This window comes from Ictidomys tridecemlineatus, chromosome 14, assembly GCF_052094955.1.
Source record: "Ictidomys tridecemlineatus isolate mIctTri1 chromosome 14, mIctTri1.hap1, whole genome shotgun sequence".
NCBI classification, from domain to species: domain Eukaryota; kingdom Metazoa; phylum Chordata; class Mammalia; order Rodentia; family Sciuridae; genus Ictidomys; species Ictidomys tridecemlineatus.
The window spans coordinates 42,005,956-42,032,250 of record NC_135490.1 but is presented as its reverse complement, the minus strand read 5'-3'; the positions used below and the strand labels follow the sequence as shown (position 1 = coordinate 42,032,250).

General features: G+C 31.2%; 1 protein-coding gene across 1 annotated transcript in view; it reads right to left on the bottom strand.

The window, feature by feature from the left end:
• Positions 1-26,295, bottom strand: part of Sgcz (sarcoglycan zeta) — a 1,049,168-nt gene that overhangs the window by 111,060 nt on the left and 911,813 nt on the right. The window contains exon 4 of the mRNA XM_040268050.2: positions 9,988-10,075. Within this exon, the coding sequence (XP_040123984.1) occupies positions 9,988-10,075 (88 nt within the window). The remainder of the gene's footprint in view (positions 1-9,987; positions 10,076-26,295) is intronic.

The window sequence follows — 26,295 nt, the reverse complement described above, 5'->3', positions numbered from 1 at the left end:
GATAAAAGGAACAATTTTTTATTTCCCTCATAGGGTTATATAAAGCAAACATGTATGATCAGTTTTTCTTGATTTTAGACAAATAGATGACAAACATCTAAGGAGAATATTGAAGAGAAGGTTAAAAATTAATTAAAAGATGATTTTTTTCCCTGCCATACTTAGAACTATACCTTGGGTCTCATGCATACTAAGATGCTGGGCTACCCCAGCATTTTTATTTATTTTTTTTATTTCTTACTTTGACACAGAGGACACACACAAAAGGAGTCCCATTTTTAAAAAGCTTGGTTAAGTGTATTACCTAAGTTGCTTAGGCTAGCTTTGTGGGCTTCTGGCCTCAGTCTCCAAAATAGCTATAATTACAGTCATGTACTACCTATCCTGCCTAAGAGCTAATTAAATATTTTAATCAGAGAATGCTGATTAAGGATGGAGACTTTTTTTTTCTTTATTTGCAGTGCTGGAGATCAAATCTAGGACCTTCTGTCTGCTAGGCAAGTGCTCTACACTCTATGACTGAGCTACATCCCTATCCTTAGGGATGGATAGACATCTCAAGGAAATACTTGAGAGATCTTTTTTTATTCCTCATTATAAAGTACATATTGTCAGAATTATAACAAATATGTGGAGTCAAAAGAATTACTGTGGTCCAATTATTCCTCTTCCTATCCTTAACTCTCTCTTCCCATTGTGTCTTTTTTTTATGTACACATCATATGATTCAGAATTTCTCTAAAACATTGCATAAAAGTTAACACAAAATCCAAAGTGATGCTTAGGAGAACAAAGGTACTGAAGTACCTATTAAGGTGCAGGTCATCATAAGCAATGGCTTCCCCACAGTTATATCTCTCTGTCCACCTCATTATCTGGGAATTAGCATTGTTCTTTAGTAGTCTGGAATTTTTGTGATTTCTTCTAGATCCCTGAATACTCAATTAAACAGTCTTCTGTGTAAATATGGACTCCTAAATTGTATTTAGTTCCTACCTCCAGATGTTTTAGGATAATTAGTCTTCTAACCTTACGTTTGTGAGCATTATGCCCCATTAATCAAATTTCTAGAGAAGTTTCTTACTAAGGCCAACACAACCTGCATGTTCAATGAGTCAATTATATATGGAACAAAAGTACATCTGCAGTTTCAAGTTTCCACAAAAGGAGTCCCATTTTTTAAAAGCTTGGCTAGGTGTATCAGCTATAGACTCACTAATTTCAGATAAGACATAAGACCTAATTAAATATTTAAAAATACATAAAGTCCAAAGCCACTTTTTGCTATCTTGTTAATGCTTCTCCACTTTTTTTTCTGTAACAGGCTTTGAAATATGTAATGTTATTTCATTACAATCTTCTTGAAAATTGCAATTTGAATAATGATTTATAGTTATACTTTGAATAAACATGTATGAACACAGAATTAATAACTCTTCATCTGTTTGGTGATGTCTTCAGTACTGTAAACTTAGAAATTCTTAGTTACTGCATTATACTTATTGAAAAAAATTTTTCTTACATTACCTTTTTCAATATACTGAAGATTGAACCCAGTTTCTGGCACATGTTAGGAAAGTGCTCTACCATTAAGTGATAGTCCCAGCCCTATTATCTCTTTTTTCTCAATATGTAAGAAGACCTAGGTAGAACTAAAATGAAGGAATATGCCATTTTATAACATAAACATTTATAATATGTTTTGAAAGTAGCATCATTTATCATTTTATCCTATACCATCACTAGATTTACTTTTTTTTTGACAACTAAAGATACTGATATCAAAGATCATACTTTGAAATATATATTTTGCCTAAAAGGAAATTTCATACATTTCCCCTATCACCCAAATCTTTGGTATTCCTTGACATATGCAGGATGGCCTATTTTAGCATATTGGTCACTCTTGATTTTGAGAAGATGAGGTCAGTGCTCTGCCAGGGAGGTCTTTAGGACTATAACACAGAGCACTGATTAGTAGAGCTAGCCTCACAGAACTGAACATAGGACCTGGAAAAGAGCCAGCAAAGTTTGAAAAATGACCAGCCAGATCATCTATATTAGGTTTTGTTCTAGGTTCTCTAGGAAGAAAAATTCATAATATTCCTTTTCTGTCTACAAATAATTGAAAATTTAAATATTTGAGTCAATTTGTTTTTTTTTTCAATTTTTAAAGTTATAACACAGTCACTAAATAATAATAATACAATTACTTACAGTAACTTGGGAAAGTTAGTGTAATGATTCAGGATGGTATAAATAATATAAATACTTCTATGATAACAACTTTTCAGAACGTGTGCATTAGTATCTTTCCTTCAGGTTTAATTATCATCATACTTGACTACAGATATTGAGGGTCCTAATTTCTACAAGTGTCATCTTTCTACTGATTATCATAGGCATCTGCTTCCACTTGTAACTTTCCCAATGTGATTAATTAATATTAAACCAATTAATATTAGTTTAATTCATGTTAATTAATTAATAATGAACTGAGAATCAACAATGCATTAATCATTTTGAATGAACATGTAGCATTAAACCTAAAGGGTTTTGTTGGTCTGTGCTTCAATATTAACATAGTTCATTTTCCATAAAATATTTATTCTTATTAAATTGTCCCAGACCATTACTGTTGTCTAGCCATTAGTATTGTCTAAGTTAAAAACAAAAGGAGTCAATGATAAAAAGTTAAATTTAGTATGTGAGAATTATCTGTAACCTTCTACTTTTTATATGTCCTACACCATCTGCAGTCAATTAAGTGATTCCCAGGTGTTCACAGTAATTGCTTTAACGCAAGATTACATGTCACTTTAGGGGTCTTTAAATATTTATTATAAAACTCTCATCTACATTTTTCTCCATTTATTTAGGAAAAGAACATGCTGATGTTTAGTATGAATGAAAATAAGGTGATTTGACTTGTTGAATTATTTTGTGAATTAAATTTCATTTAAAAACCACTTTTTTATAAGTCAGAATTTCATGAAAGTAGAAAGGCATAACTAGGATACTGACTTAAATCTGAGCATAAAAATAAGTAACTATAATATGTGTCAAAGACATAAAAATATACAATCTGATGTCCTTCTGTAATTATTATTAAATATTGAGGAAAGAAATGAATCAGAAGATTCATTGACTGATTTCTTCCTCTAAAGGTAAAAAAGTAGTTTTTCACTTTTAGGTTTGGAATAGGAAAGAACCATAGACACTCTAGCAAAATAGACTCATGTCATACATAAGAAGCCCAGAAGCTTGGTCAAGTATACAGTTATTTACAGGTAGATCTAATAATAATTACAGCCACTCGTATATACATAATGCACACTGTTCTCCAGGGAATGGTCTAAAACCTTCATATATGTTAACTTATTCAATTCTCATATGTGCTATTGGAGGTAAATACTCTTATCATCCCCACAAAAGCCTGAAGAGGATGCCTGAGTGACTTGCAGAAGGTTGTATAGTTGGGAAGTGACAGAGCTGGAATCTAGTTGTCTTTTGAATGCATGCTATTAATTATAAAGTATATATAAATCCTAAAAACCAGTTTCTGAGAAAATTATGAAATCTAGGTGAAAATGTTCTCTGCATTATTTTTATATTATACAAATTATATGGTTGCCCACCTAATATTGTTATCAGTGAAAATTCATATATTTCCATGTTATAATAAATTTCCTGCTGTTTTTTTTATTTTCTATAATTAGTCATAACTAAATAGCCATTCTAGAAATCATGTTCTTTATCTGATAGTATGAATTCTTGAATTATCTTAAATTTGTAGAACATTAAAAATTGTTCTAAATAGCATTTTTTTGTATTAATTTCTCAATAGTGAACCAGTTTTCTTTTAAATCATGAGATTTTTTCTCACAGTTTAAATAACTCAAGTTATTTTGTGGCATCTTGTGTGAAATAAAATGCTGATATTTTAATTAGTTCTATGTATACAAACTCAGTAATATTTTGTTTTTTTAATTTTAAAAGCCATCTTAGCTTTGCATTTCAATACTATCCAGCTCTGTGGAGAAATAAGCATGTGTATGCTTGTGTCCTGGTTTTTGGGGGGATATACTAATGTGGGCAGAGAAGCATCCATCCAGTAAGAGTCTTTAGTTAGGGTATCAGTTTATCATCAGTTAATGCTATTTCTGAAATGAAAAAAAAATCAAATCACAAGTAAACTCCTGTGGAAGTAAATATAGATTAAGAAATATTTAAAAGACCACATATCAGTTCTTGCAGGTAAGTTTTGATGTTTATCCCTGAATTACATTGAACCAAAAAAAGAAGTTATGTTTTGCTGTACCCCTCTCAATTATTTTATATAACCCATATTTTGCTTTCATGTTCTCAGAATGCTTCAAAACATTTTCCCAGCATAGTAGTGGACCCAGTGTTCCATTTAGTGCAAGGTTTTTTAAAAATAGTGCACACTATATAATCCAACACTCTTTCTATTATACTATATGTACATTTTGTTCAGTGTATGTGAAGAAAATGTGTGTTTTCCAAAAGATCATACTTAGTTCCTAGAGAATAGTAAAATCATTTCAGTTTTAGTCATTTCCCTTCACAACTTTACCACCAGGAAGGTCATTGTAGTTTAATTACTGTCTAAGATACAAATGGCTTTCATATGTATAAAAATGTACTAATAGAAACTTTAAAAAGTTTATCTTCTTGTAAAATTACTATAGTTTAAAGTGGTTATTTTGTGAGCCAGGTGTGGTGGTGCACATAATCCCAGAAGTTTGGGAGGCTGAGCCCATATGATAGCAAGTTCAAAGCCAGCCTCAGCAAAGTTGAGGTGCTAAGCAACTCAGTGAGACCTTGTTTCTAGATAAAATATAAAATAGGGCTGAGAATGTGGCTCAGTGGTTGAGTGCCCCTGAGTCCAATCCACAGTAACTGCCCCCCAAAATTTTATTTTGTCGCATAAATAGTATATTAATTCAAAAAGAAAAAAAGAAAAAAATCAAAGAGAAATATATCCTTTTTAAATTTTAATGCTTAAATTTTCTTATTTTTCTTATTAAGCAAATCTATGGTCATAAGTTTTTCAAAAGTTCTTTTGTAAGTGTCTAGCTGATTGACAGTCCTAAGAAAAAGTAGACAACCAATTCTGGCACATATGACAGTTATCATCCCTACCTACTGACTTTTACTCCATCCTAAGTCCCCAGGGCAAAAAACCCACAAGAACCTAAAGACCTCTCAAGAAACCAAAGTCAACCCTGCTGCAGAGGCAGACTATTATAGTTTTCTCTCCTATGAGGTTATTTAAACCTCCAAGTATATATTTTGATAAAGAAAAATTTTGTACTAAATATAAGTATCACTTTCTTTCATTTATTGCAAGTGACATTCCTTCTTATTGCTATACAGTCAAGCTTTTTAAAGCCCTCCTTTACTATAAGCATTTAATAACTACTGCAGAAAATCAGAAAACTAAGAATTAAAGACTGTAATTAAGGTTTTATACAATTTGATTATGACATTTTTGATAAATGGAGAAGACACCATGAAAGATGAACAAATGATTTGGGCCATAATAGTTACCAATTCCTAGTAACTAATTCATTCAGAATCTATTCTCTCAAATTTATTGAACCTTAAACAAGAAGAATAATGTTTAGATGGGATGCTGTTTAAACCATAAGATTGAATTTTTAAGTACACTTTAAAAGCAAATTTTAGGACAAAGACACTCAAAATTTAGGTGCCAATCAGCCCTAATTCCAAGATGACTTTGGAAGTGGCATTGTGGAATTGTTATGTTTATGTCACAGGACTACATAAAGAGCCATTCTGGGCTTCTCCTTATTGCCATTTTAAAGAAATTGAAATAAGAGGGGCTACCTAAAAAGAAAAAAATAGAAACAAAACTAATTCTACCTATTAAGACTATTTCTTATTATTTTTCCAAGTTTACCCTCCTTTTTATATCCTCTAGCTATAGAATATTGATAAAGGTCATGAGCAGCCAATAGACATTTAGACATTGTTTTATTTTTTATTGTTTTATCAAAATATTTGTATGTTATAAATATCAAAGATGCTATAATATAAAAATATGTTTTATAATATAAGTAAAAACAGTTTCTATTTTAATAGTTTAGCCAAGTTTTTCATTACAAAGCAATCATCTTACTGACATTTACATTTATGTTTTTAAATTACCAGTAAAGGATTTTAAGTCTCTTAAAGGTAAATCATATTACTGGTAAATAAATGATAACTAATTATATTGTGGGAAATATTACATTTTTAGTAAATCCTATTACTACAGTGCTAAGTATTACTATTATTAGTGTTACAAACAAAGTTTATATCAAAACTACACAAAAACATTTTAGTGGTACTACCCTAGAAATTAATTTGATTCTATATATCATATTGTAGCAGTTTTCTAAAGTAATAAGAGAAGTTTTGCAAAGATGGTTCATAATTCACATTTTTATCCATATTATTTGATGGAAAATTATGCAAAACAGTATCATGTTATCAACACATGTGAACATAAAAACAGCTAAAATCACAAACCAGTTTTGTCACCTATATAAAAAAGGAGTATTCTGCTAACAAATGTAGTAATTATAGATCAAATAATAGAAAAATTTGACCTGGAGAATGATTCTGAGACTTGTTTAAGAAAGCTCTTGCTTTTTCTTCAGGGAGTCTGACCTCTTGGGATGTTGTACTTTCTTTAACCACTTCTCAACCAACAATCTCTTTCCTTTCTTTCAGCTTTATTCTAAGAAGAGAAAGTTGGAGGAAGAAACTTAAGTTCATTAATCTCCTTCAAAATTATGAAGGTCATGAAAAATTAGAATCTTAGATTTAGTGGGAAGTCGGGAACTTATAAGTCTACAAAAATATTTGTCAAATTGATTTTTTTTTACCCAAAGTCTAAAAAGTTTAAGATTTAGTTTGATTATATATGAGCAGTCAGGTATACATGAACTCTTGTCTGCGCATTTATTGGATGAATATAATTTGGTTTCATTTCCTGAGAGTGAGTCCAGATAAGAATGAGCACATTGCCTGCTTTGTGCCTGGATTGCGTATATCTCTGTGAACTCAGTAAGATGAACTCAGAAAGATGAACAAAAGAGAAGGATAGAAAGAGAAGGATACAAGAAAAATGAATATTTATTTTGCTGAAATCTCTTACATATAACTTTGAAGACAAAATGGAACAAGTAGATACTGAAAAAAAAAGATTTTTGTTTCCCATATATAATGAGAATAAAATCTCATTATGCTTTTCTAATAGCAATTGACATATAGGTAGACTTTAGAATTGTTTTACTTACAACATGAAGTATATCTGAAATTATTATTCAAAATTCTTGTTCATAATTGTCAATTACATAATTTTAAAAAATAGTACATTTTAAGACATTATATTTTATTAAAATATTTTATTAAAATATTATCTTTAAAATATTACAAAACATATTGTAATATTTTAAATATTGACAAATCATTATGGGCAAGAATAACATCACATCTAAATAATAAGTACATGTCCTTAAACAAAATTTGAAAGAAAAAAAACAAGGTTAAAATATTTATTTTATGTCACACAATTATAATTAGTCTCTAAAAATGAAGGTTGTCTATCTACACTGCTCGAATTCATCCAATTATATCTTTAAATTTTACATAAGGTATATTTATCATTTCATGATTCAAGTTTCCACACATCTTGTATATTATCTGTGGTGTTTTTATGATATATCCCTATAATAATATCAAAATCTAACATATAATTTAAATACTGTCTCAATGATACATAAAACAAACAAACAAAAATCATGAAATGTCTCCAAAATACCGATACACTTGTGATTTAAATCACACCAACAATTTCAATTACTGTATCAAATCAATGCCAAATTCAATATATTACTACCTGCCCTTTGAAGATACTGAAATTATTTCTATTATTATAACAGTCAACCTGTCATTATCCCTACTTTAGAGATGAGAAACTGAGTCTTCAAGAGATAAATTGTGTTGCTGCTCATCCAACTATTAAATAGTCCCATATGGTTTGACTTCAAATGTGAATACATAATCTTCTCAGCCCAGCCCTAGTCTCCCTCTTCTTTTGTTTTGTTTATTGAAAAATGCAAGGCAGTGAGAGACACAATTCAACAATGCTACATTCAGAGGACCAGTTTTTAGATTAAGCCCCACAGGAAGTGTACATGTACCAGCATTAATTTATTAATTTGCTGCTTTTAAAGCTACGTTTAACATTTCTCTCCCTCTCCTCTTTTTTTTATTTGGTAAATATTATTACTACAATAAATCAGTGTGGAAAGTGGACTAAAAAACAAACACAATATATTGTTTATATTTCTTTCAGGAAAACATCCAGTGAAATGCAAAGGGCATCTTATTACAATTCCTATAATCAAAACAGTTGTTTTGCTCTACCTGCAGGGATTATGCAGCTATTATGTCTGACAGTGGACTTGGGTACATAGTCTTTTGTAGTTATTTTGCATTTTGACATTTCCACTAAGGACTTTTTTTATATGAAGAAATGAAAGCAAAAGACAGTTTTATCTTGTGAAGAGTTCTCAAATTTAAGAAAATTATGATATCAGGCAAATTGCCTCCTTAGGCTTCTTTCTTTTGGCTTGTGTATGCAGTTCAAAAATAACAATCACAAATTTGTGTTAACATTAAAATTGAGGAACTGATGTTCTGAATCAGATCTGCATCCATAGCATATTTCTTTTCTCTAATTTTTAATCAATTTGCTTGAGGCTCACCTTTATAACTGATATATCTTTACTTATAACAAAATCTTATGTAGTTATAGCAATTAAAAGATGTCTAATGACAGACTTTAATGAAGTAAAATATTCAAACTAAGATTAAATTTTTATAAATGAAATGTAATTAGAGTTTTAGAAAACACATATATAAAAAAGTTTCCTTTTTGACTTCATTAAAACAAATAACAAAAATATTTCATATAAACACAAAGAAAATAGACACAATAAAATTTCGTGGTTGTAAATATCACATTTTGAATGTCATATTTTTCATATTTTAACTAGAAATAATGAAAACATGCATTTATATGTAAAAGACAATTAAGTTTTCACTAACATAAAATTAACCCAGTCCTCAAAATTGTCAATTACATTTTTCTCACTCTCTCTCCATATAAATATGATACAGATCAACAGAATTATAATATAGGTAAATAGATATAGGTATGCAAATAAAGATAGACAATGATGTTTGATAATGTTACAGAACCCATATAGTGTTCTAAAATTACTTCAGCATCTATATGCAAATTAAATCTGTGTATAATTTTACATAGTTGCAACTGAATTTTTATCTATCATTTATAAAAATGGAGTTCAATAACAATAATATAAGTTTTGTTAAAATATGAATCTCTAAATTAAAATGTATTTGAAAATGTAAGAAAACTTAATTTTTTACCTTAATATAACTTTTGTCCTAAAATCCTTACTATATAGTTAATTTCAACAAAAAATTTCAAGTAATTGATAAACATTAATATTTATTATACTTCATAATTATATGATTTCTAATTTATGTAAGCACTTAATATTAGAAAATTATTTATCTAAAACAAAGGATACATAGACCTCATGATATTATATACTAGTCCACATGTTTTTAAGGTGTATTTATTATAGTTTAATATGAGTTATGAAAATATTTTTTATGAAAATGGTGAATTTCATATTTTAGGAAAAATGACCAGCAGAACAAATGTAATCCAGTCCCACAATAATAAATTGTCAAGAATAATTACTAAATAAAGTAAACCATTACTAGTCTATGGCACATAAAATCATGTACAAGATAACTGGGCTGTGAAATTACATACTAAAGAATTAGCATATTTTTACTTTTTCCAATTTAAATGGGATAAAAATTTAAAAATAATTTTTACCCCAAAACACTCACCTACTGTCAGCTGTCCAGTTAACTGCCCCATGTGATTTCTTGCATTCACTGTTACATTCCTGTCAGACTGTAAGACCAGTGGGCTATCCTGGGAAACATGTATAAAATAAATAAATCAAATAGAAGATATCACCATAGTCAAACACATATGAAATTATACTGTATTTCTGTGCAATCAAAATCCTGTTTTAAAATATTAGGTTTTTATATTTCAAACATTGGTTGAACAATACAAAAGAAATGAGTGCCTCATAGTAATTTCTATGTAGAACATTAATGTTTTTCTTTTTATCGGAGGGCATTAACTATAAGATGCAAGCATTTCCAACTCTACTGATTATTGTGAGTCAAAAGGAGAGCACCTCTCTTGTTTCTCTCTCCCAGTGGCATATGCTTCTGGCTGCACAGACATTCTATATCCAATCCCAATGGGGATGTCCCTTTTAAAGGTTTAACTTGCAATTTTCAGAACCAGATTGAAAAACAGACCCTTAAAATTACCTTATCTGATCACTGTCACTGTGGATTCCCTTAATCCTCAAATTTCAAAAATTCCGTATATTTTGTTTAAAGCCTGTAACACAGGACTAATTCATTTTACTGGTGTTGTGTTTGTTTTATTTCATTGTTTCTCTCCTTTTTTCCCACTTGATTATATAACAAGAGAAAACATCTATGTGACAAGGACCATGGCAGTCACATGTATACAGTTACATACCCAATACTTAATATACTGCTGAAGGAAAGCATTTGTTAGGGGTTTAATGGATGGCTAAAAAGTCTATATAAAAAATTGATATTCCCTTGTTCATATACCTCATGTGTAAATGCTCATGAATCATAGAATGATTTATATAAGAAGGTCTGGAGAAAATAAGATGCTTGCATAGGAGATTTTCTATTGGGTTATTTAATTCTGCTTAGTTATTGACTTGTATCACTAATTGAGCCCTTAATAGTAAAATTATTGAAAGGCAATCCCTAGGAGATTTTATATTGAGCTTTTGCCATCGTTTCCCTTACACAAATAACTTACAATTACCTATTCTTTCATTTTTTTATGCTAAAATATAAGTAGGGTAATCATTTACAAATTGTTCACTCATTCATACAATAAATATTTATTGAATACTCACTATGCACAATGTAGCTTTCTAGAGGTAGAGGCATTTTGGTGATCAAAATATAGAAAACTACCTGCCCTCATAGAACTGGCTTTTAGATATTGAAACTCTGTAAAAATCTCTCCTGATACCACCCTCACACTGGAGCACTCTAGTCACTTCTGCACTGATGCTGTTTATACAAGTGGTTTATATACAAACCATACAAAAAGTCCTTCAAGATGAGGATTTGGAATTTGTGATTGGATACACATAGGAAGATTTTATGGACTTTTTCCTAAAGCTACTCTGGGTCCTTATGACCAGATGCAAAGAGATCAGCAAAGACATGCATACACACACACACACACACACACACACACACACACACACACACATTCATGCATATATTCTTGTGCCTACATGCACAATGCACACATTTTCTTTCAAAAGTGGATTTTGCCAGTATGCACCATCTAAGACTTGAGTTATAAAAGTAAGTTTCCATGGCATGAAGAGTATATTCATTCTTTCAATGCATTTGTGCTAAAAACAACTATAGTTAATGTTATTCTCTTCATGTATTTTATCACAACTCAGTTTCTTCTGCAACAAGTCAAAAGTTCTGTTTCTGCATTAAAAAAATTATCTAGTTTTTTTATAGGTTCATCTATATATATCTGACACTCAAGTTTTAAAATATCTGAAGTATTTTAAATTAATTCTATCATTCATTTTAAGTGATATGAAAATGCAAATTTCTGTTTACAGTAGAGATTGTTGACTAAGTAAGTACTGTTTGCAAACAGCTATCTTATACCCAGTAAGAACACTGCTATCTCTAATAAGGACATGAAGATGTTTTGTGAAGACACATAAACACACATAAAAGATTGTATTTAATGTTTGCAAAATCCAAGCAATTTTATAAAGTAGCTATAAATTCAATAAAATTTATCTGAATGTAAGAAATAAGAACTCTACAAAGCACCACATGGTTCAAAAACTTCTTTAAAAAATTATATTAATTAAATTTTAATTTATCTGCTTTCAATATTTAAATAGTAAAACATACATGACAGTTTAGATTTTTTAATTGATGAGGTTATATATTTTCATTTGAATTACTATACATATTAAACATAAATTTCTGTGAACTTCAGCAAAAATAACAGCAGAAACATCAGTATGTATAATTTACAAAATATGTAAGGATCTTACAAGAATTATTGCTATATTAAATATGTTAAGATCCAAGAAAAGTCAATTTTAAAAAGCAATAGGCCTTTCATCTGATTTAATAGAGAAACAGTCTTGGTTAGAATTGAAACTTTAATCACTGTGCTTCTTGTTTACATGATATCAATTCACTTTTACTCAAACCGTAGGGATCCTATTGAAGTTCTATCCCTGGCATGCTTCCCTTCTCTTTGACATTATTCCACTAAATTTCCTCTTGGAATTAGATTTTTATATCCAGATTAAAATTTTACTATGATAGCACTAGCAATCTCTTTACTTTCTAAAACTATAACAGAGCTATCAGTGATAATGAGAAATTCTCTACACTGTATTCATGCGAACAAAATTATATTATTATGCTATATTGATTTGTTAAAATGTGATCCACTGAATTGAACCAAAAACAAGTAACTGTGATAAACAAAGTCAATGCATATAACTGCATCACTTTCACTGACATGACATGTGGTCCTTTTGCATACACACACATGCACACACACACACACACACACGTATCTATCAACAGAATGATCTTAGAACCATATTTGATATTTGGGCCTTAGAACCATTGCTCATTTATCTTAGGTACAACACAATGACCTTTTATACAACAGGTACTCAATCCTAATCCAAACGCATGTATGTGATAAACTAAGTATAAAGAAAATGATAGCAACTTGAACAGTCATCTAATGCAGATATAATCCAAGGCAATGTGTAAGTTTGATACCAAACATATTTCTACAAGAATCAATACTAAAATACTATCACTAGCCAAAGATATTGATATCTAAAAATGTTTTTCCTAAAGAATTGAATACTCACTAGGCTTTTATCATGTGTTTATTTCTTTGAATGCCTCCATTGATAAAATTACCACTAATTTTATTACTTTCTACTATCTTTATATTCCTTCTTTATATTCACTTGTATTGTATTCCATGTGCCAAAACTTACAATGCTAGTATCTAGTTCTAACATTTAAAAATACATACTAGTACCCTCATATGGTTTTTCCTTGCTGAGAACATAAAGTGGAGAAAGCTATTTTGTGATATTTTGTCATGGAGTAGAGACAAGATGTGCAAGTTCTGTAAAGATAAGGTAAGTGAATAGTTGGCATGTTATTCTGCACAATATACTAGTAAAATTTAAAAATGTGTTTTTCTTTTTTATGGTGAAAAAAATCTATGTATTCAAATATCTATTTCCAAATCAAGAAATCCCCCATAACAGAAATAAAATATTCTAGAGTCTTCTGGAGCTGACAGCACTGTGGCTTTCATCCTAACAGCATTCCTGCCTACTTATGTACTCTTGAGAGAAAGCAGGCAGAAGAGTCAGTGGGAAGGCAGGGGTGGTATTCAGGGGCCCCTTTGTTCACATTTTTCATGTGGCCATGCCTGTCCCTTTGCTAGTGGTTATGGAAAAATTATGACCTGTGCTTTTCTTCTCCCCTTAATATTTTTGAGATAGGTTGTGCAAGTAATGAAGGAAAAATAATTCATCATATTTATATTTTCTCCACCTTTCTTTATCACAAATATTTCTTAAGTATCTATGATGTATCCAGCTCTCTGCAAGCCACTGCATGTCAAAGAGAATCAAGAAAGACAGACTTTCTTCTCTTAGGGAATTCAGAAACCGTTTGGCCACATAGATAATAAACAAGAAAGTTAAGCAAACAAAGAATGCTAGCAATAACAGGTTGCTGTGACAGAGATGTCTTTACAAACAAATTAGTTTTATTGATGAGATGACCTAAGTATTACAGGCATATAAGAAATTCAGTTCCAAGTCATTATTCTTGCCAGCTTACCTATTATGTCCTGGTAGAAATAGCAGTATAAAGAATAGCAGATAGCATTGCCACTTGTCAGTGACAGACATTCTAAATCATTTACATATATAAGTTCATCTACTTGTGAACCTAAACATATACCACCAGATAGGATCAATAATGAAGTGATAGAAAGACAAAGAATGGACCTTCCCTGGTTATTTGAGCCCATGTCCTTGGTCTGTCAAATACTAGCTGTTTGACTAGGCTAGTCACCCACATTTCTGTTCCACAGTTTCTTCATCAGTAAGATAGGGTTAAATACATAATTTGTGGGCTTGTTAAGAGAATTAATGAGACAAAATATATGAAATGCGTAGATCAGTGTCTAATCTGTGTTGGGAGTACTGTTAGTTTTGCTTTGTTACTTATTCCTCATTACAACTGTGGTGCTTCATTAATAATAGTAAAAGAAACAGTCTCTTCTGTTTTACAGCTGAAGAAACTGTAGCACTGAGAATTAAAGTCACTTCCAAATCACATAGCTAATAAAAGACAGAGACAATGTTAGAACACACCAATTTTTGTCTACTCTTCCCTGTCATCCACCCCTCATGAGATACTGACTCTCTTTGGGGTCATTTATTTGTAGGTTTTCTAAAATGTCTAAACAAAATCTAAAAATGAATAAAAATTAAATTCATCAGAATATACTTTAAAGTCTTGTTCAGTATTCCAGTCCCTAAAAGACAACCATACCCACAAATACACACACACACACACACCCCATATTGCCATCATTTATATTTTGATATCATAGCACAGTTTGCTCTGTTTTACTGTGTCTTCTCGGGTTTGAGATAAAGACGTTCTTATGCAATATCCTGCACTCTTATGCAATATCCTGCACTATCCTATATCTATGCATCTTAGAAGGTTGTAACCTATACAAATCATGTTAGTTAGTTACCTAGAAGAATATCATTAATTAATGATGCATTTTGTCAGTGCAGATTTTGTGAATTTGATATACCCTTAATTGAATTTATAGGATTTTACTAGGTAAATTTTCTTCCCTTCACAGATACAAATTATAGGTTTTTTTTTTCAATTATCTTCAAATCCTCTAAATTTCCAGTCAGCTATTTGAGAAGTGTGTGTTACGTACACCTTTCTTTGTCTTTCCTGTGTCTACTGAATGATAAACCAGAAACTCACTTCACAATAGCTCTTTCTTGTTCACATTGTTTTTAATCCAGTGTTAGTTTTATAAAACATTCTCAAATAAAAAATATTGGTGTGCGTGAATTTAAAAATTAAATTGAAAAAATTGAATTTAAAAAATAAAATATTCACTGATTTTTTTTTTCATTCCTGGCTTGGAAAAATTTCACATTTGAACATATAATATGATCCAATTTTACTTTTCTAGCTCCATTCCACACTACCTTCTCTTGCAAGTGTTACCCCAAATTTCCATCTTTCTCAAATATATAACATTTCTATTTATCCTCACCTTTTGCATCTGATGCTTGAAATTCATATCCATTTCTCTTTTTTTGTGGTAAAATTACAGGCATTTTCAAGACCCAAATCAAAGATATGTTCTAGTAAAGTCTTCCTTTCCCACCAGAGATAGAATTCAGTTGCCAGCCTCCACTTCCTTAAATAGTCTATGTTGATGTCTATTACAGGCCTTTTATCTTGTTTAACCAGTCACTTGCTAGTGTCTTCCATTTGTTTGGACTATTCTGGGAAACATAGTGTTGTTGTCATGCCTTTTTTCCTGTGCAGACTTTTGAAAGCATAGTTTGTGCCATGCTTGACATATAGTTTATTGTCAATAAATGCAGGTCGACTGAGTGAAAACTAAGCACATTTACAACATAATGTTCCCAGACTACCTGTGTTCATCTAGATTTGTGTTCATGTCACAGAGCATTTATAGAGCTCTTTCAACTTCCTCTCTTTCTCTCTCTTTTCCCAGAGCAAGAATTCTAAAAAGTCACTAAAGTGGAACAAGTCATTTCATATTGTTATTTTTTTAATGTGGTCTGAGGATGGTACCCAGTGCCTCATGCATGTGAGGCAAGTACTCAACCACTGAGCTACAACCCCAGCCCTCATCTCACATTATGATTTAATTTATATTCATCATCTCTCTGCCCAAGGCACCCACTTCATTCCTTCCTTTAATTATTTGACCTACTTAAGAGTCCGCAAAACAGGTAATTGTTTTACAGATCTTTGGTTGATAAAAATATCACATGAAATTTCACTTCCTTCTGATTATGAATCATTTAAATATTGAAATTTTTATTTTCAAATTAGAAATATTGATCATGAAAGAATATGTTAAGCTGATTTCTTAAATTCCCGGTGTTTGCATTCTAACTTGAACATGAAGTAGTGCAGGAAAGGGATAATATTAATGTCAAATCAACTTTGGTGCATTCCTATGCCGATACTTGTATTGAGAATCTCCCACTCTGGTTCTTTTTCTGTTATAAATTATCTAGTCATGGAGGCCACTGCTAGGAACATCTTCTGAGAATGTTCTGTAACTTTGAATGTCCTTCTTACTCCTGCCTGCCTCTTAAATATGTTACAGGAATCAGGGGAATCTATAATCCTCCTCCTGAAGTCCTCTGTATCCCAATTACTATTAATGACATGCATCTATAATGATGCGACAAGGAGAAGGTTTACACTTGGCATTCCATGTATAGGGTATCCTTGGTAGCCAGCCACTTCCTATATTAAATGCCACAATTCAAACTGTAGTCATAGTAGGCTTAGGAAATGAATGCTTCTAGAATAAGTATCCTTAAAGGGAAAAATACTATGTCAACCTTAAGTAATAAAGATTCAAATCAAGATGAAACTAGGACTGTTTAAATCAGATGATCAAAATTTCCTGAGATGCTTCTCTTTCTGTCAGACAATATTTGCAATGCCAGAGATATGTCCTCCTAGTTTATCTCCACTTCAGGTTGTATCTCCACTTCAGGTTGGGTCCCTACGTTTCCTCTCCAGCTGCCCCTTAGGTCTTTCTCCAGGTTGACCTTGCCCTCACACTAACCCCAGAGTGCTCACTCTATTCATTCTGACTGTGGCTGCTCTGTGCCCAGACAGGATGCTCAGTAAGGGAGGCTAGTTGAGATTTGCCCCCAGCTGGTGGGATACAGGAGATTGACCCTTGTCTAGATAGGATATATACACTTGAAGAGCAGAAGGAAATTTTAAAGTAAAAGTGAAAATCATCTACAAAGAATGAGATGGAAAATTAAATTAAATCTTCAGATTTGATGCAAATGACTAAGACAAAGTAAGGTCTTTCTGCCATTCAATGAGTTATTCAGACAATTTATATGCCCTTAAAAATAAATTTTAAAGGAAAGTAATTCCTTTAACTTACTTGCTTATATGCATCAAAGAAAAATGCTAAAGTAGCATTTTAAAACAAAATGCCTCTTTATGTCTGTAAAATGGTACTCAAAGGCCTTGGTAAAAATGCAATGGATGAGGTGTCTGATTGACTTGCAAAATTTTTTGGAACTATTAGCTACCCTAAACTGTTTGTACTGGAAATTTAACCCAGGGGCACTTTACCACTGAGTTATGTTCCCAACTCTTTTTTATAATTTATCTGGAAACAAGGACTCTCTAAGTTGCCTAGAGCACAGTCACCAAGTTAGTGAGACTTTCCTCAAACTTGGTATCCTTCTGCCTCTGCCTCCAGAGTCACTACCTTGATCTCAAATTAGTAAATACTAATGGTGATTTGGATGATAATGATATTGATGATGGTAATGATAATGACATGAGTGTGTGCTTTTGTATGTAATAGAGGTTAAGAGAGAAAGAGAAAATTGGAGATGTGTATTTGCATGTGAAATAGACTTCATGGTATGTGAAAGAAATTAATAAGGAAAAATTTAATCTTGCTTGAAATTGGTACTGTAGAAACAGTAAGAGATCCAAGGATTCTAAAATTTAAAAATAACAACATATTTAAACAAGAAATTCAACTGTGTCAAATAAAATATATATTCTTCTTCAAAAATCTCTAATATGCGGTAAGGAAATGAGACAAAAGAAATTATTTTGGATTACTTTTCCTTAAAAATATTTTCACTCATGCCAATTAAGTTTCCACTACTTGAAATCTCCTTTTTTTTCTTTCTCTTAAAATCTAGTTGGCTTATTAAAAGATTGAAATGTCCAAAGACATTAAGAGCACATTTTTAGATTACTTCATGTTTGTAGGTATACTGTGACTTAATTCATGGAGGAGCAGATGAAGAAAACAGAAATATATTATTTATGACAAACATCTTTCCATAATGGCAAAAATAATGGAATTACAAAATACGGAATAAAGTAATAAACAATTGGTTATAAAAGCAAATAAATACAACATGATTATATTACCTGTGATGGTTAATTTTATGGGTGGATTTGGGCCATAGAGTTCACAAATATTTGGTTAAATATTATTTTGTGTGTTGTCTGTGAGGGCAATTTTCAATGAGATTTATGTTTGATTCAGTAAATTACTAAATCACTCCCCACAATGTGGCATCATTAAATTCACTGAAGGCCTGAATAGACTAAAAAGGCAGAGTGAAAAGAGAATTCTTTGTCCCTTCCTATCCTTCACATGGTCTTCTCTCACTTTGGAACTTACACTAGAACTTGTACCATAGGCCTTTTCTGAGTTTTATGCCTTCAGATGCAGTTTATAACTACAGCATTAGCTTTCTGATTTCTTAGGCTCCATTAACTCTGTGAGATAATTCTCAAAATTTAATCTCTTTATATATAGGTTCTATTTCTCCAGAGAGCACAGATTAATTCAGTTCCCATATTAATTACTAAAGAAACATGATAAAAAGTATGAATTTTGAGCAACAATCAGATCCCATAAAAAAATTAGTGTCCCTTGTATCTGACACTATGTGAATTTCTGTGCTTTGAAGTATTTTGTTAATTGCAGTTATACATTACCTTTATCTCACAATATGAAGAAAAAAATAGAAATTATCCCCTTTTCAACTTTCATGAATATTGCTACAAAAATTAGTGGCAAATCTTATCCTTTTCTTCCTCAATTAAGTAAATGGAGTGGGGCTGGGAGTATTCATGAAGTTACTTCTTCAAATGACTGCAGAAAAGTCAAAATTCTAATTTATTTTCATACTTTTACAAGTCAAGCCCCTAAACCTTCTTCCATGAAAATCTAATGATGACAATTTGGGTAATGAAGAAATATAAAGTGAATTTTACTTTATTTTTTTCTTTATCAAAATAAGCTACAGTATCTGAGCTCAACAAACATTGAGAATATGTCATATCAAATAGTATATGACATGAGTAGGGAGATTACCACAATGTTTAGGAATCTGTAATTTGTACATGCAAATCTCTGTAGATCTTTCTAAATGCAGATTCAGGATTAAGCCTAAGATTCTGTATTTGTAAGAATGTTCATGTGTTGGTCTACATGTGACTTTGAGTGACACTGATAAACACTAAGCGAGAGAGGCACATTTACCCAGCTTTTCTTTTTTCCTACTTCCTATTGTTTCCACTAAAGTTTTATGTAAGAACTTATGAAGATCACTGAAGCATCTGGGGTCCCTAGAGAAGACTTTTCTCACTATGATATTGAATTGATCGTGTCCAGAAGAGTTCATGTCTGCCATCTTTGAGTGTTCCTGTCAGCCGTTTTAATCTTTTACCAGGTACTCTCTGACCTTGAGCTGGCCATGCCCCAAATGTCTACCCTAAATTGAGTGTATTTAGGAATGTGCCTGCTCCTAAAATGATTATGCATAAGTTACCAAAATAAAATGCCCTTGCTTCCTTTGTTCTGAAAGAGCATGGCTTAACAGATAACTCCAGTGCTCTTCTTACTCATTGCAGCTAATGAATCTGTCTCCATTCTATCATCTTCTGGTCCTGCTAATTGGTTTAGCATTAATCAAAAAGCAAACTCTTTGAATTCAGTTACAGTATGGCTAACTTTCTGACCAAGATTACCAACAGATATCTGAAAAGCTCACTCCAAGAAATTTGGTCTATCACATGGTCTGAATCCATAAATTAAACAGAAAATTGCAACTTTCTCAATAAAAGTAATTTTGAAATATTCCCACAGCATGCCAAGCCCATGTCAAAACTACAAATCTCCAAATTAAGATATGTTTGCCCTTAATGTCCTAATTTGTAATGGAAAAGGCTGCTCAAAAAAAGTGTCTACGTTTTCCTTAATATACAGCACTCAGATATTTGTAGCCTTTCTTTTTGTAAATTTTAATTAAATTTATCTTAACTGATAAAAAACATAAAAATTGTATATTAATATGGTACTTTTTGATGTTTATATATATATGTATATATATACATATATATATATACACATACACATACATTGTACAATGTTTAAATCAAATTAAACATATCTAAGTCTTTTATAATTTCTTTGTGGTAAAAACTTTCAAAATTCTTTATTGTAGCTTTTTGAAAAGTACAGTACATAATTCTCATATAGAGTGATCCTATTGTGACATACCACACCAGGACTTCTTTATCTTATTTAATTGTAACAGTATCCATTGATCAACTTTTCCCCATTCCTTCCTTTCCCTTCTGTTCCAGTCTCTTGTAACCATGATTATACTCCCAACACTATAAGATCAATGTTTTTATATTCCCCATATGAGACCATGAGGTATTTGTCTTTTTGTGTATGATTTGTCATTCAGCATAATAATCTCCATCTTCTTCCATTTTATTACAAATCATAAGATTTCATTACTTTTTATGGATCCATAGGACTCCATTGTGTATACATGCCACATTTTCTTTATCCATTTATTGCCTGGTAAACACCTAGGAAGTTTTTATTTCTTAGCTATTATGTATGGGCAGCAATGGACTTCAGATGTCTCAACAAACTGATTTAATTTTTTTGATATGTACCCAGTAATGTGATTGCTGGATCATATATTAGTTCTATTTTTAATTAATGTCCATACTGTTTTTCCATAATGGCTGTGATAACTTACTTTCCTACCAACGATGTGTGACCATTTCCTTTTCTTAACATGTTCACAAAGCACTGTTATCCTTAGTCTTTCTAACAACCATCTTGTAGGCAAGCTTGATCATATATTAAAGCCATAATTGATAATATGGAAAGAAAGGCCTAGGTTATACAAACCTACTGCCTTCTTCATCTGAGGCCCTAGATTGTCATGGAACCACACATGGAAAGAATCATTCTCTAAAGGTCTTCCTGGGTCACTGTCACCATTTTTAGCAACAACCCTGGATGGTAGAATAAGAGATAGTTTTTGTATTTGAGCCAACCAGTGAGATACCAGAAATGTTTGTTGTAGAAATTTGCCTACCCTGATAGTATATCCTTTGTTCTCCTCTGTAAGGAGCTGAATGTCTCAGTGTTTCTTATACCCCCAAAGCCCCCACATTTCAGTGCCCTTACAAGTCTTCCTGTACTATCTCATGAGTTCTCCATATTCCCCACTCTTTAATCATGCTGACTTTTCTCATAACACTGATTAGATTTCAAATCCAGTCAAGCTAAAGATGGATCTATTAAAGAACATATTCTAAAGTGATGATATGTAGCAATGCATTTCTCTCTTGGAGTAATTAATTTAAAAAAAGGTTTCATTTAGAGTAAGGATTAGTACATTTGTTTTAAAAAGGGACAGATAGTAAATATTAGGCTCTGAATGTCATGAGGTTTCATTAGAAAACTTTCCACTCTGCTATGGTAGTTTAAAAGGAGCCACAAACAAGATATGAATAGGTATGACTGTATTATAACAGAAAATGCTCTTTATAAAGGCAGCCAGCTGAAAGTCCTACCTAATTTACTGACTTCTCATCTAGACTTAATCTCTAATGGTTTTCAGAATCCAAAGTAATGGCAATTATATGCTTAACATTTTCAAAATAATTCTAGTATAAAGATTATTTTCATGTTTTTTTTTTGCACTGGGGATTTAACCCAGAGGCACTTTACTACTGAACTACACCTCCAGATCCCTTTATATACACATAACATATTTTGAGACAGTGTCTCACTAAGTTGCTTAGTGCCTTATTAAATCAGAGGCTGGCCTCTAATTTATGATCCTCCTGCCTCAACCTCTCAAGTAACTTGGATTACAGGTGTGCACACCCTGCCTGACTTTAATGTTTTTTAAGTAAATAATGTGCAGTGATAACTTTATATGCATATTGTATATTTCATAAAGGGAAATATTCTATTTTTAACATTATTTTATTAAATTTTTTTAAAAGTTGTGCCCATGATGCATTTGCTTCCAGAATAAGTATGATTCAAAGCTTTATCAATTTTTGAAAACTATCCCCTATCAACTCTTCAACAGTGCTTCTACTGCAGTGTTACAATCCCCCCACATGGAATTCATATTTGTTATACCTTCTTTCATTCTACCTTTCATGACTTTTTAGATTTCATGTTTTCCATCTTGTGATCACTCTTCAATTCATGGTAGTTTAGAGCTTTATGTCTTATGTTCACAATTTTTATTTTAGCTGTGTTGTTAAACTATCCATTAAAATATCAATTTAAAAATATATTTTTATGAAGACATACTTTTGTTATTTTTCTTCAAATCTGACCAAATATGTCAGTTTCAATATTATTTTTTAATTCTCTCTCTTATTCCACTGTTTTCATCTTCAGTGTTGTTATGTAGAGTATTTAGCATTCTGTACCTGAGAATTCCAATTGCTGGAACAAGTAGGCAATCTAAACTAGTGCATCATTGCTTCTGTTGAATTTCACTTTTCTTGTCCCATTTCCTTGTTGCTTGTTTCTCCAGTTTATAGTTAATATGTGAGAATTCCAAGGAGCCTGGATTAAAGATTAAGGAAGAATTCTTCCATAGAAGGTTTATATATTTGGCATGTTTGGCACAGGAGGACAATACAAATCTGGAGCAATAATATAAATTTAAGAGGACACAACCAAGTTTAGAACATCTACAGGGTATAGTATTTACAACTACAATGGCCAGATATACTTTTTCTGTTCAACTGGTTAATAATCTCAACAGCATCCAGTTATAGGTTTTGCCACTTGTGTCTACAGGAAACTTGGATTAAAACTTTCATGTCCTACTGTCTTTTCAACAACCTGTTTATTTATTGATTGATTTTGTTTTTATGCCTTTTTCAAATTAGAATTTCAATTAACATGCATACTTTTAAAATAAATTTATGTATTAGCTAGCTTGTCCATGGACCTTTTTTTAGAATGTGGATTTTGCAAATTTATAAAAAACCCAAATGGCTAGGCATCTTGGCATTTGCCTGTAATCCCAGTGGCTTTGAAGGCTGAGGATGGAGAATCATAAGTTCAAAGCCAGCTTCTACTACTTAGCAAGGACCTAAGCAAATTTGTGAGACCTGTCTCAAAACAACAAATAGATATTGCTAGGGATATGGCTCAGTGGCTCAGTTCCCCTGGGTTCAATCCCGGGTATAAATAAATAAATGTTCATTAGGTAACATTTTTTAAAATGAACTAATTATTATTCATGAAGAGATTAAAAAGAAGTGAAAAGTATAGATACAAGGGTTAAGAAGAAATAAGTAAAAACAAACTCCTCTGATTTTAAGGATGTAATAGTAAGTAGCTTCAAGTTAGAGAATAAATAGTATCTGGAAATATATATTATCATATTTTTCTGAAAAGCATGTCACATGAATGAAAGAGAAGGATGTTTGCAAATTCAATTTTTTGTTTATAAGTTTCCAGGTAAGAGGTGGAAGGAAACAGTTAGAATCCACTGCTATAAAAGGCATAGCACTTGTTCACTATTTGGTTAACAATCATATACATAATAAAATTGTAGTTATATAGCCTAGAAAGACTAATAAGCTCCTAAATAAAGAAAGTCATCTGTAGCTGAATCTCAAAATTGATCCATTATCAGAAAAAAAAATTTGAAATGAGGAAATAACAAGTTGTTTTACAAAAATTTCTACATTAAAATAAACTGGAAATTTCCAAATGTTATAATGGATATAATATAATAAATATTAATTTAAAGGGATTTTCCTATTAAATTACAGAACTAGCAAAATATGAAAAATCAGTGATTCCTTTACTATTTATGAAATCATAATAGGATCTTGGGACTCTTTTTATGCACTGTTAGTATTTCCCCATAAACAATAAAGATAGATATAATCTCAATGTAAACAGAGCAACAAAGTACTAAAAATATTATGTTCTTCTGAGAACATTATTTCTTCCAAAAAGATATTGTGTTACAAACTTATTCAAGTGTTAAATTGGCCACTAAAATCTATAAACAGTACTAAAGGCCTTTTAAACCATGAGAAATAAATATGCGCATGCACTTATATTTTTACTTGTTCCTAGGGTTGAAACTTGGAATTTTACTCCGAGTTTCCTGGTAGGTAAGGCAAAATAAAACTTGTTATGCTATAAAATTTTTATTGCATGTTTAAAGTTAAGGAAAGAAACTAGTTTGGAGAAATATATTCCCCCAATACTAGCATCTGATTTCTCTCTTAGAAGTTTAAATGTACTCATTTAAAGCATCTGTTTCTAAATTCAGGCAAATCAAATGGTATACTGCTCTGTGGGCACCTAGAACTGCCTGACCCTATGTTTCTGGGAACCAGGCACTGCATGCTAGGAAAAGGGGCAGAATTTCTTCCTAGGTCATAAATAAATAAAGCAGTAAGTGAATGAACAGTTTTGTATTTTTTTTTTAGAAAGATGCACATAATTGTTGATCTCACATTCCTCAAAATTTTGTTTCATTCCCTATGTAAAACAATATATGTAATGTATTATTGTATTCATGTGAAAATAATGCATAAATTCATAAATGTTTACAAGAATAATATGAAAATATATATGCATATAGAACTAACACATGATTTTCATAGCCATATATCACATTGCACTGAGTTATCTAATTAAATGATTACTAGTCACATTTCTTACACTCTCTTGAAGACATATTTTGTTTAATATAATACACTTTGAGAAAAGTTGGGGAGATTGATGGGTGGTTGAAACATGTTATATAAAATACTTTTATTTCTTTCACATGCTTCACCAACCAATATGTTACCATGTACTTGAGGCTGAAGATTTTCTTTTGTTATTTATGAAAAATGTTTGCTTATAACCTAATTCTAATAAGGTTAGAATACATAAAAGAGATAAGCAGATGAGACATGTATTTTGCCAGGCAATCACTGACTGTATTTTCTTTCTTATTTTGTCTCCCTTTCAGGAAAAAAAATGAATTATTTCATACAAATGAGGGAATAAAAAACATATCTTTCCCAAATAGAAGTTGTTAGCAGTGCTACTGCAACATTATATAAAATTTCTGAATACAAAAGATTTTAGTTCTGTCAAAATACCTAACTTGCCTCATGTTAATATAATTTATCCCTCATAGATATGGATATTAATATATAACATTTATATTAATAGATAGATATGCTGTATCGTATGCTATATTTGTAAGTTCTACTGTTAGTTGTTGATGCCCAGTTTAAAAATTTGTCTTTATGTCTGTTGCTCTCCTCCCTGAAGGTTTTGAAACCCTAAAGGAATGCAGCTTAAAGGTAAAATCCACACTTTTATATAAAAGGTACATAGCTTTGCTTCCATCAACTCCTCTAAGACTGTCCATTAAAGATAACTTTATAATCTAAGATAAATTTATAATCTGCTTGTCTCATTTCTTAAACAGATGAATCTGCACACAAGTTAACTTGAATTATTTTTGCATGCATATATCATCTATTTATTTCTACTAAAATTCCAGCTGAGAGAAAAATTTATAGAAGATTGAATGATATATATAATGGTTACTCTATATGTGTACATTCACAGATATGTAAGATATAGAAGACATTTTTGTTAATATCGTTCAAAAATAATTAACTCTATTTAAAAATAACTACAATTTTTATGGATGATACAACATGAAGCCATATTATACACATTTTTAATTTTTACCCTAAAACTCTTTTCACCTTGTTTACTATTCTGTTCTATGAATTCCTTATGAAATTCTACACAACAAATTTCTTGAAAATTTATGCTAAGAGCTGGGCAAGGTG